Raw genomic sequence first — 13,328 nt, forward strand, 5'->3', positions numbered from 1 at the left:
CACATTAAAACTTCACTAGACTTTGGGTAATTATTCAACCATTGAAATAACTATTCTTTTGCAGCATATTTTACAGCTTAAGAGACTTAACATTGAAACAGTAGGACATCCAACACTTAAGCGCAGAGAGGTTCCTGTTCAAAAGTCTATGCCACATAGCCCTGAAAAAGTTTACTAGTTTACTTATTCCCAAGTCCTTCACCTCTAACAAGGTGTCTTGTTTGAGTAAGATGCCTGAAGTAATTAAGGGATTAGTGATACCTTCAGGGCACAGCTTTATTTTGCAAAAAGCAGCCACGAGCTATACATTCTCAAAGGAGTAGGACCCTAAGTGGAATTCTTTTTTTCCCAAATACTATGGGAAATAGTTGGATTTGGGCAGAATGGATCTGGGCAGAATGGTAGTATAATGGGGCAGCCAGGGAACAAGGCCATGGCATCCTCTAACATGGCATGTACCTCCGACCATCTGTGGAGGGGCAACGTTTGTACCAGACCCTTGTTCTCAACATAGGAGAGAGAAAGAACATTCCCTCCATGCTCCCAGCTCTTTCCAGGGCACCATCCAGCCCCCGACAACTTTGGGTGTCAGTTTTACAGACATAAATAACTAAAATGATATTTTAAAATGACTTTAAATAGTTTGCTCATTTTAACAGTTGTTGAACTGAACAGAAAAAAAGTTAAGAAAGGACTGAATTCTCAACAACTTTTTACAGCTAGAGATGACTATAAATCATACAATGAACAAGTGTGCACCTGGGAGGGAATTCTGTTTTCACAACATGCAAAACTGATTAAGTGGTAGCACCTTTCCTGAACACATTTGCACACCTCATAGGGAAACACATTGTCTAATACTCTCAAACACTTCTTATGTCACCATTAACCATTAAGCATGTACAGAACTGAACAAGGAAAAAAACCCAAACAAACAAAAAAGCATCAATAAACATAACATTGTAAAACCCATAAAGACAAATGCAGTATTAAGTCGACTCTGACTTAATAAACTCTGCATGAAAAACACAAGTCAAGATTTGACTGAACTTCACGGACTTGAAGATTTATACATATATAATTTTTTAAGTGGGTACGAGGCAGTATTGCCGACAGAAACTTTAAAATAAATCCAAAATGCAGCCCTCTTATCAACTACTGGCTGGGCCACTTAGGAGAGAGCAAAGTTGGTTATTTTTCCTCCTGAAGTAGAATTCTGTAAATACCACTTGGGACTACAGGAAATTTCCTTGAAATTATAGATAATCCTTCTTACCCTGCAAGTGGAGAGAGGGGTCTTTGGGGGTAGGGGGAGAACATCTGCTTATTCCTTCTACCTCAGGAATCATCAGCGCCCATGCTGAAACACACTCTGACACACCTAAGCTGGGTCACCGACAGCAAAGATATTTCTACATAAACCAGGCAGAGCACACACATATTTTGTGCAGGGTTCTGTTCTGTTACACTGGAGCTAAGTTCCAGATACTGAATTGCTCTCTAGGCAGAACAGTCCACACTACACTCTGAAAGACTAAGATCTCAAACAGTTTTTACAGTTAATTGCTTTTTACATGGTGTAACTAGGATCAGAGCCAGATACCCAGATTAGAACTGGATGTTAACTACACATCTGTTCAATTTTTTGAATGGATCGGCTTGTGAACTGAATAAACAAGAATCCTGCTATCACATTTTCACATTTTAGAGTATTGCCAGTTTTACCTTACTTATCCTGAAGGCTCCAGTAAAGCCTCCAGGGGCCAAAGCAGGAAGGACAGACTAAAGCATCCACAAAGTGTTGTAATGCTTTGTTAAAATAAAAGCTTTAGTGTTTACAGGCGAGAAAAGGTCTTCATTTTCTGCAGGATTCCACAGCTGCCAAGATGTCTTGCAAAATGCTGTTTCTGTTTTCCTTACTAACCTAGAGAAAGAGAAATGAAAACTGATGTAATTTGATAAATAACCTCTACATCAGTGTTTACTTCAAAAACAAACAAAGCAAAAATTCAAATGCATTTCTTCCTCAGAGGAGGAATGTTGAGTGTCAAACACCTGCCTCCTGCTACTGAGAACACAATAAACTAAACCCACAAACCTGCATATGTAATTGAATATTCAGTGATCTTTTTGATTTAATTACCCAGGATATTTTGCAGTATTATTCAGGGCCTGAATAACTAACAAGAATCACTTGAAAAACCAGTGTGTACTTTTGTCATTCCTAGAAGTCCTTTTCAATTACCAAATACAATTTTCCTACTATAAAGTAGAGTTCTTATCCCTTCAGTACTTGAAAGGGTTGTATTTATTAGGATGACAGACCTAGTCAAAAACATCTGCAATGAAAAAAATTAAAACAGGCTTAGCAGTGCAACTCTGTATTCTGAGAAACCTTAGTATTGCAGAAGAAATAAGATTCTGCATAGTATTGAAGAAGAAATAAGACTACTTGAGAAAGCTGGAGGGCTTTTGTAGCACACTGAGGTACACCTTTGGTTGACCAGTCCTTGGAAATGTTGGGCTTTAGGACCAGTACATGTGAAAATCCATATAGTCCATTGTCCTCTCTATTGCTGGGCCCATCTGCATTGCAGCATCTGCAGATTACTGTAAACTGCCAAGCAAATACTAGCACTTGCTAGTCAGCTCAGCTCCCTGGTACAGCAACCACAGAGCAGAGAGCTGGGGGCATGGGTGTGTGTAAATTACCCCTTCTTGATAGACTGCGTCCTGATATAGAACCCAGTGCCACACATTACTAACTCAACCAAAACCTGGGGAGATGGCTGGGGTGGTGAAAGGGTTAACAAGCAATCGTGAAGTGTCAGCGAAAGCCTTATTGTAAAAAGCTGAAGAAATTTCCCCCACTGTTCAGATCCCTGCAGAGAGGACAGGAAGAAATCAGACAAAGACAGATGAGTCAAAAAAAAAAAAACCCAAAAAACAGTAAAGGCATTCATATTTTTAACAAAGTTTGAGAAATCTGTTTGATGAGGAAAGAGAGACACCATACTATGCATGGCATAAAACTACCAGCAAGGGTTCACTGCATTCCCTGTAGCTGCATTTAAGATCTGAGCTCAAGGTTTGTACCCCTTCCAGTACTACAGTCAATACTAAACAGGAGAAAGAAGTATTATTAACATTAATGTTAATATTATTGAATAGGTGACAGTCCTACCTGAATAATTTGGCCCTAGGAGCCTACTGCTATTTACAGTCACAGACATCTTATCCAAATGATGTAAACCAACACTGCAAAACCTGGTGGTCTTACCTACACCACTTGAATACAAGAGAGCAGATCAACATGGGACTGATGAAAAAGTGACATTAAAAAAAAAAGGGAATGAAATTACCTTTTGAAATGAAAATTGTTGCTGTTTTTATTGAGTATCATTCCAAGCTTATTATAAGATAAACAGAAAAAACCCCACAATAACAAAGAGAGCAAGACAACAAAGAATGGAATTGCTCTTCAGTAAGGCTATTGAGACCCCAAGGCAAACAAGGCACAGAGCACAGATCAGCCAAACTCTGAATCTCACAGCAAGTGTCCTGATATCCTGACTTTCAAAGGACCTTCTGAACATCTAATAGCTCTTACCACTGTCTCACAGCCAACAAAAACAATACTACATTTTATCTATCCCTTTTCCATACCTACATGCCAGAAGTCCAGTGAGAGCAGCAGACAGAAAGTGCCAAGTGCTGGGAAATTTTCACAACTATTTTACAAAGGCTGCTTGATAGATATAAGTCTCCTCTTAAGATCTGGAGCCATTCTGTGCAGGCAGCTTTCCCAGAGAGAACAAGTCTCCCAGTATCTGTACTGAACGTACAAACAGATGGGTAGATTTGTAGACAGGGAGCTGAAAATAACTGTGGATTGCTGCTTATACTACGCATTTAGGTAATTTGGAGGAAACTACCACCTAGACTCCAAGCAGGCAAAAATAGAAGACAAAAGCTTTATTCCCCTAACTGTTAAAGTACTGTCAAGGAAATCCTCTTGTACAGTCTGTTCAAACGCAACCATTTTTTCTTCTGGTCCTTTTAACTATTTATTTTCTTTCCTAAAAGGCATATGCAACCAAACTTCACTAATGCGTTTCATGGAAGCAAAATTAATAGGTGGGAAAATGGAAGAAAATGACTATGTGCCAGCTGCTAAGGATAATCTGATCCTATTTATGACACTGTCTGCAAAACTACACAGACCCAAGCAGTGCAAAAAGAGCCTCTTTCACTGGAAAGTTTAGTTCTCAGCAAAATGAAATTGAGCAACAATGGAAAGAAATGTGTTAAATATCAGAGTTCCTATCATTAAGTGCTCTAAACATAATAAACTAAATATTTGGGACCAAACCCTCAACTGCTTTTAGGGCACCCATTTACACCAACTGAATATGCTTTCAAGACAGAAGGGACTGTAAAACCCCAAACAGCTGTCCCTGTGGACTTACCATCCTTGTGACACTAAAAGAAGGATGAGAAAACTCTGCCGAGTTACTTGGATGCAGCCTAGCTCAATATTAAGTGACAAAGCAGGCAGAACATTTTTGGAAGGTAGCCACCTACCTCCGCACACTTCCAGGCACCATTAAAGTTATTAAGAAATTACTGACCACGAGCTATTTGGGCACTCCAGGTTCTCCCCATGCCACAGCCCTTGAAGAACATAGCTGGTGATCCAATATTTACTTCAGCTAGTAACACCTCTGACTCCCCACGGGCAGGTTCTGCTCCTGCTCATGCACACATGTTAACTAGCTGGGAAAGACCACGCAGTGTGTCACTGGAGCAAGTGAGACAGATGCTCTCCTGCACAAGACTTTAGCCTAGCAGGTCTCTGCCACCTGGGAACTATTGCAGTCTGTCACACGTTTTGGCTAACGGATGCACCAGAGAACTCTAAACAAAGAAACCTGCACATCCAAATCTCAGCAGCATAAACAGGATGGCTCATTTTTTCAGTAAAGTTTGTTTTTGGTTTTTTTTAGCTAGAGAAAACATTGCTCCACTGAAATTTACAGGAAGACTTTTGCTGGCTGTAGTCAGAACGTAAGAGAAAGATTATATCAGCAGACTGATACAGCTAACAACCCGAGACTGAGTGGCACATGCCCTTAGAATATCACCTGATAAAGAGAGACAGGGGAAGCCTCAAAAACTTCCTTGAAAAGCCAAATGCTGTTTTCTAGCACTCTGTTTCCTCCCGAGAGGGCCAAACACACACTACTGCCTTGCTGTGACTGCAGACTAAGCACCAAATGACTTTTACTTTCAGTGAGGCACTCTCCATTCCCTTTCCCCAATCCTACCACTGTAAAGCAAGTCTCATAAAATCTATGCTCACATGCATCCCTGTTCATCAGCCTGACAACTAACACCCATCAGCTTCTCAGTGGGAAACCTGGGGTTTTATCTCTGAAAGGAACAGTAGGAGTTGAATGCTTACATGAGGAAAGGACTCTTCTCTCTGCTCCTAGGATTGCTTTAGCACTTAATCAAACAGGCATTTAATTTAAAAAACAGAAACTGAAGATGATGATGGGACCACCAACTAAAAGAAAGCTGAGAAACTTTTCTGAGCATTGCAGTTTTACTAATCCCACTTTGAAGAGGAAAAAAGCAGATGGAGGCTTTGCTTTCTCTGCAGTAATTAAGATCATTCAGTATGAAGTTGTTGAGATATTGTTTTTACCTTCCTTGTTCATTTGAATGAAAACAAAGTAAGCATTCTCACTGTGACACAGACTGTTCTTTATGAGAAGTACAACAGTATACTGCTCTACAGCGTATTACCCCTGTTAGTAAGCCAAGGTGTGTAAGTCTCACTGAATTTGTAACGTAGAGATGCACAGTTCAGTTTTGGATATAGAGCTCTATTCTCTACTACAAATAGTACACATTGAACAGAAAAATAAATCAAAGGAATGGGGGCTGCATTTAGCTTGTTTTTGTGAAGCATCCAGGACACTTTACAGGTGTTAAGAATACCTCACGCATGTATTCCTATGAACAAATTGTGGTTTATTGTGGTAAGTTTTTGAGAACCTCCTTGTAACTGATCAGAAATGCACTTTGAGGCCCTAATATTCTGAAAAATATGTCTGTAAAATTAACATAATGAATTCCAAAATTGGTTCACTGACTCCAGAGAAAGTACACTCCATTTACAAGCATCTTTCTTTTTCTAGAAATCATTTCTGCAAACTCCACTGCTGCCTTTTTTTTTTTCTTTTTCCCTTTTTTTTTTTTCCCTTGAATATGATTACTGGTAATATTTCTGCAAGCCAGTCTGGAAAAAAAAAAAGGTTTTAAAGTACAGTCAGATTTTAAAGATTTAACTCTTAGGAATAATGAATACTTATACAGCAATAATACTACAGCAAGAAAACCTTTTAAAACAACTATATCATTACTTCTACAGCCCCTCACAAGCAAAGCCAGCTGTGTGAGACTGCTACAGTAAGTGCCAAATGTGATTTTTTTTTTTTTTAATAAGGTGAACACCTGCCCATTAAGGATAAAATGGAAACGAAAAAAACGTATTTCATACCACATAGCTAACCACAGCTATCAATTTGTAGTAACAATTAGTTTTTAAACAGAGCGAAATACAAACCAGCAACCTAGAACAGAAGGCTCTTTAAGGATATTAAATGTTACTCACATTGAACACTTTAACATCTTTCCTACTTCTTATTTCTTCAACAAGATCCAGTGGCTTTCCCTTAGGTATTGGAATAGTTCCAAGCACCATGGTCCCTGAGCCAGTCAGCGTTTGACGAACAGCTTGAATAAAAGCCTGGCTGAAGAGTTCCATTTTACCAATCTCATCTATCACACAAATTTTCTTCTCTGCATCACTACCATGGTTTACCTGTGGAAAAGTGCATCAGGAGACTGTAAGCAACACAACTTAGAACAAGCAACAGAAATAATTTCTGTGCTAATAAAAGAAATACCTCCAAAAGAAATCAATTCAGTTGTAATACTGGGGAAAGTGGAAGAGTCAAAGCTGCTGCTGGTAACTGACAGACTTATAAATCTACCGATTCTATTTCGGCACAGATTTTTGGAAAGACAAAAATATATGTACAGCATAAATACCAACTACAATAGGAAATATCCATAATACCAGTTTTCCTCCAAAGCAGAATTCTCATAATGGTCCCTTATGAACTACTTAACTATTAAGAACTGCACTTTGCCTACTAGTAGCTCTCAATCAATCTGAGGGACACCAATTTTTCAAAACTTCACTCTTCCCATCAAATTATGCATTTAGAATAGATAAATATCCACACAATACTAGTAGTAAAAAAATAATAAAAAATACTTGCATTAAATCTAGATTTGGAAGTTTCTCCTCTTGTAGCTGGGTCAAAGGAGGGTCAAAATAACATTTCTCTCAGAACAACTAACTTTCTTCAAAAACATCTGGATAACAATCAAGCCATTTCCAAGCCTCTCACATCAGAACAGTCATCTTCCACCTCTTTGTTGAGATACAGCTTATTCTATAGTCCTAGTCATCCCCCTGGATCGTAAGAGAGGCACGATACTAACAATTAACTACATTTGTGGTTTGTTTGCTTGTTTTCATGAAGTGAATACTGTGCCAAACAGTACTGTGCTGCAGACTGGTGTGAGCAGCAGGGAATTCTAGGGGACAACATGGGTGATTGCCACTGAGGGAAAGACAACTCAGAAAGCAAAGGAACTCTTCAACACAAAAGGAAGTGCACTGCCTACCCTCTCTTGGTAGAGGTAACTAAGAACTGTACTCCCTTGTTTACAGAAGTGAGGAGGAAATCAACTCAAGTCAAAACACCACTGTAGATCCATGAATATATACCAATACCAGCTATATTATACAGAACCTAAAAAAAAAAAGGAAAAAAAAATCAAAATGTTTTCCCCTGTGAAGGCAAAGTATTTGCTTCTGGGAAAGTAGAAGAACCATATAACAAGCATCCTAAAATCTTTTCAAGCTAAGTGCCTGCTGAGTAGCTCTTTTATCTAAAATCCTTTCATAAATCAGTGAGCTAAAAAGCCAATACTAGTCACTAGGTCACACACTGAGAAACAGAGCATTTTGCTTTGAAAAAAATCTTCAGTCCTGCCTGGTAAAGTTTCCAGAACCAGAGAGATCATCCATTGTAGGATCTGCCCCTGTTCTCACTGGAGTGAATGAGATCCAAGCCTTAAGAGATGAAGCTGTCCTCAACACTAAATGGGCACATGCCCACTCAGTGCTACTCTCTGATCAGGCCATACCTATGACTCTCCTGCCCTCATTCTTCATTTGTCTCTTCTTGTTTCAGTCCTATCATCTTCCTCACTCTCCTCCTCTCCCATTTTGTGCCGCCTACATGCATGACCACATTCCCACAAAACTGATTAACAGCATTTTCAACGAGAACAGGGTCATGCACTGTCTGACCCTGCTGGCTCCTTTTCTTCTTCTCTTCACTCTCTTGTACTTGCAGAAAGCTACACAACAATCAGAAAAATTCAACCCTGCTAACACCCTTCTAGCAAGATCTCTCCTGGACATTAATGCAGCAGTAAAAAGATTCAGAGTACAGTACTGGCTTAATGAAGTCTTTTTTAGTAAACTACCCTTCTATTTACTGACATAGTAAATCAAGTTACAGTGAAATTAAACATAGAAAAACCTTCCCAATTTATTCATATTTCCTTTCTCCGTTGCCCCCAATGTCTTTGCTTCCCTACTCTCAGACTTCAATGTTCCTTAACAAAACAAGAATCAGATCCTCAATCTCAATTTAGCTCCTTACACCTCTTTGTTTTTCTTTTGTTCTTTCAAAGTTCATTAGGAAGTCCCTTCTTCCTTGGCCCCTTGAGCTTTGGCAGTGTAGAAAAATCACAACAGGATTTTTTTAGTAGTACAGTTCAGCAGCTGCTGCACCCTGTTTGTGATGGGTTATTGCCCAAATCAGATCTGTTCTTGTTTAATTTTGGAGAGAGGAAGGATTGGAGTGAGGGAGAGGAAGGAGAAGGAAAAAGGCAGTAACAGAATGTTAGGAGAAGGATAGGAAAAAGACTGTGTGGAAAGTCTTGTCACAGTCAAAGCACTCCTTGCACAGCAGGCTAAATACCAAATTATCAGGCTGCTATTATCAGTTAAAACCTACCAGTCTGCACGTATACACTGGTAATCAAAAATAAGCACTGGATTCAAGAAACAAATGCGTCTACTGGAAGAATATGGGAATCAGAGCAAGATGGGAAAAAAGGCTGTAAAGAAGAGCAGCAGCAAAAACCTTTATTTTGGACATACTGACTCCACACAGTCCTGCACGGTAAGCCACCCATACCTTTTGTTTGCTTTGCAGTATAGAAGACAGTGGCATAGGAAAAAACACCCTGTTGGCTCTCTCTCAGGACAAGGAGGTCCTGTTCATAGGACAATGTCAGATCAAAAATGAGAGGGGTTTGCAATCTCTCCAACACCACAATAAGCAGAAAAGAACAAGTCAGATTTGCCCCTCCACCTTCCTGATCCTGAAGTCACTCAGAATCAGCAATACCCACGAAACAGGCCATTTATTAATATAAAAAACTAGTGCCTTCCAATAACATTGATTATCATAAAGCATCCATTTTTCATCCGCTTTCATAGAATACTCACATTTCTGAGCATAGGTAGAACCAACTGCTCAAATGAAACAAGGTCTACAACATACTGTCCAACCCGATATTCACGTCTTGAAGTAGAAGAATCAGAACTGAATTTGAAAAAGAGATACACAATTCCTTCTAAGTAATGAGTTGAGTAAGAATTCACTGCAGTCATTTCAAGTGGATTTACGAGAAGTTATCCTAGTAAGTCAAATACCCTTAATTCTTTTAAGAGAAGGAAAGAAACTCTGTGACCCATCCATTAAATCATATTGCAGATAGCATACTTTTAGATAATAACTATACCATAAGCTACTTTTACAACTATGTAAGTTCAAATTTGAACAGTATACAAAAGGACAATGGGATCTAAAAGCCAGCAGGTATATTTACACTGAAATGAAAATACATGCCTGCAGTTCAGATCTTTGAATTTAGTAATGTGACACTACAAACAGCATCACAGCAGTAGCCCAAATCTCAGTATGGACAAAACAGTCTTGGAAAAATACTCAGTCTGCATGTTCTCCATCACACTATTCTAGATGAACCTCCTTTATTAGCAGTATGCAAATTATTTAGATCAACTATGTCTGAATGAGGTGCTAACATCACACCTGGGTCTAGACTAAGTTTTGCACAAAGAGTGAAGAGCTAAGTCTAGTGAATCAGGAGAGGCTCTAAGCCCCTCCACACTTCAGAGGCCCTCTTAGTGGGGCTCTGAAACCCTTTTTTTCCTTAAAATTCACATGTGGGTTTTGTGGGTCAGCCAGTGGCTCCTTAAAACAATGTTACATGCAATTGCCCTTTTATTTTCCACTTCTGTGTCCATAAATTAGCTGGTGGAAACAAAAAGTCTTCCTCCATGCCTACAATTAAGCCACTTTGTATCCCAAAGAGACTTGGCCTCACAATAAAAGGCTCAGCAGTGCTTCCTCTCTATCTGGTGTAAAATAGGTGATAAGAGAGAATACCTTTCCCCAGCACATTTTCAGTATTTCACTATGCAGTACAGACACTGTGTACATACACAATACAGGTAACAGCCAGGACATGAGAACTGAACAACGAACCTGACCATGAAAGCCATACATGTGGTGGAAAACATTTTCTGCAGGAGCATTTAACATGCCAACAGACTGGAGCAGAAGCATAAAACAATAAGCCGCTAACAGTTATTAAAACCTCGGTACCTGACTCTAGATAAAGGTCCTCGCTTTCCAGACAAAGTGACAACATCGAATCCAGTTCTCCTGCCACATTCTCTAACTTCCTCTGTGTAAAATCCATCAATGGGAATGCCCGAGGATTTTAGAGCTTGAGTGACTTTCTGGATCAAAGTAGTCTTTCCAACCCCTAAAAATAAAGAGAAAACAGAAAGCACACAGGATTAATCTTCTTCTCCACTAAAAGCCCATTTTTAAACACCACAGTAATGACTCAGTTCAGCGAGAACATTGATTACTTTTTAAGTTTGCAATTTTTTTTTTTGAAATGGTAGGAAAGGAGAGAACAGAAATACCTTTTAAAGTTCATCTTGTACTGACATTGTAATGTTTTATTAGCCTTTAAGAAGCATGTCTACAGTGAAGTCACAACAGAACGGTAAAAATATCCCAGGCTACCACTAAACTTCTTAGGTAGTGTGCGGGCAGGCCACAAAGCTTGCCCCAAGGCAGGTAAATACATGACAGCCATACTGTTACACAACTGATACTCAAGCTAGCTGGAAGACTGACTGATTAATCTCCCTTTCTGCCACTGTTATTCACTACTTTTTAAGAACAGAGCTGAGTTCATCCCGCTGTTAAGATCACAAGGTCAAAATTGACTGCTATTACCAGGAGCCTAGCTGGTACAAAGGACACGCTACTTCTACTGATGTCCTAGAAGCACTCAGTGGCCCTGAGATACCAGGTCCCACATGGCAAAAAGTATTTCCAACAACAGAAACACGCTTCTTATGGTAATTGAAGCAAGAGAGGTTTTGACTAGATACAGGGAAAAGCTTTTTTATCCTGAGGACAATCAAGCCCTGGAACAGGTTGCCCTGAGGGGCTGTACAGTCACATCCCTTGAGGTTTTCAAGACTTGACTGGATAAAGCCTTGAGCAACGTGGTCTGGCCTCACAGCTGACCCTCTTTTACAGCTCCTGAAATCCCTTCTCACATGAATTATCCTGTGGTCCTACAATCCACTTTCTTACCCTAAGACAGATCCTTAAAACCTTTGCCACCACTAGCACAGTTTGATGTACTTTCTATAGTGTTAATGTTGGCCATGTTCCAGAAGTCCTCTCAGTTCCCACAAAGGAGCCACTTCTTCTCCTTTGCCATTGTACAAGTATTTCCCTTGACAATCTCCCTTTAAACTCAACTTTATTGCCTCTCTCAAAATTTAGTATTATCACTTCATTTTTAATCATTGTTGTCAAAAAAAAAATAATCAGAAGACAGAAAATATCCTGCAAAATAAACCTTTAAATTCTTGGAGACTAGGAATAGAAACCAAATGTGAAGTACCTAAAGATGCCAGCAGAAATAATTTCAACACTCACATACCAAATTCCTCCCTTAAATTTTAAGCAGATTTAGGAACTACTTTCTGAACAGTCAGTATCAATGGCAAAATATTCTGTGACTTCAAGGGCACCTTGCCAACAACAACAAACTTTTCAAAATTGAAGCCAAAGGGATTCCTGGCGTTTGGACAACAATAAAATGACAAATGTGGCACCATCAATATCTACCATCTTTCCAGGGCCTTGTCTCTATAAGCAAATTTAGACTAATTTGACTAAGTAGATTTGCTATCTGTAATTTGGTTACCTTCATTCAGTAAATTGCCAAAGAAAGCTAAAACTATTCAAACTAAGTTTAAGAAAGCTTAAAGTTATACATTTAGCTAATCAAACCAGTACACTCACTTTCAGTTAAATGAACACAGACAAGGCCTAGGCAGGCCTAACTTCTGCATCTCCTGGAGGACTGCCTTTCTTCAGTGGATGTTAAGACAGAATGAAGTGGGTGGAAGGTATTGCTAATGTCAGCCTAGTTGTAGCATTTTAAGTTAATTCCAGACAAGACAGGTGTCTGCAAAAGATGCACAAAATTTAGACCCACTGCTTTACTTCCAGACCACAGAAGAAAGCTTTGCAATCACAATAACTGGTTTATTTCTTTATCAACCTTATAGCTCATCCCTCATACTCTACACAACTCTACCTCCACAATAATCAGGTTCCCCTACCATGATAAACTACGCCACTGCCTCAATCAAGGCCTGCCCAGCTGAGATACCAATTGTTACCTAAAACTGAACATTACTTCGGTTGGAAGTGCTAAATCACTACAATTAAGTTACCGAAAAGATGCGCGCTCAGAAATTATTAATGGCTGCAGTTTAATTGAAGCAGGATTAGGTGTCCAGGAGTGGTTTCTTGTTTGGGTTTTTTTTTCCCCACAACACCGAACTGCAGAGCAGGAGCCAGGGACGATGCAGCAGCAGCATCTGGAAACGTACCCGACATGGGATTGGGCAGGCAGCTAAAAGGGACTTCCGCTAGAAACAAATTAATGAACGCAGCAGCTCAGACCTCAACAGGCAAGGCCCGGGAAGCGGACCAGCTACAGGCCTGCCCGCCGGCAGCTCAGGGGGCTCCCTCACA

The 13,328-nt window shown here is 39.6% G+C and overlaps 1 protein-coding gene across 1 annotated transcript; it reads right to left on the minus strand.

Moving 5' to 3' along the window:
- Positions 1–1,601: 1,601 nt before the first annotated feature.
- On the minus strand, positions 1,602–13,190 carry NTPCR (nucleoside-triphosphatase, cancer-related). The gene is made up of 5 exons (XM_010282367.1): positions 13,184–13,190; positions 10,854–11,016; positions 9,671–9,767; positions 6,683–6,892; positions 1,602–1,924 (listed from the first exon to the last, which is right to left on the minus strand). Exons 1-5 carry the CDS (start codon positions 13,188–13,190, stop codon positions 1,856–1,858), a joined length of 546 nt encoding a protein of 181 aa, XP_010280669.1. The 3' UTR covers positions 1,602–1,855.
- Between the last annotated feature and the right edge of the window lie 138 nt (positions 13,191–13,328).

This window comes from Phaethon lepturus, unplaced genomic scaffold, assembly GCF_000687285.1.
Source record: "Phaethon lepturus isolate BGI_N335 unplaced genomic scaffold, ASM68728v1 scaffold15672, whole genome shotgun sequence".
Classification (NCBI taxonomy): domain Eukaryota; kingdom Metazoa; phylum Chordata; class Aves; order Phaethontiformes; family Phaethontidae; genus Phaethon; species Phaethon lepturus.

Coding starts and splice junctions, on each gene's coding strand:
- NTPCR (XM_010282367.1), bottom strand. Junction 9,768..10,853: donor GGACCTTTATCTAGAGTCAG/GTACCGAGGTTT, acceptor TTTCAAATTCAG/TTCTGATTCTTCTACTTCAA. Junction 1,925..6,682: donor AAGATGTTAAAGTGTTCAAT/GTGAGTAACATT, acceptor CTCTTTCTCTAG/GTTAGTAAGGAAAACAGAAA.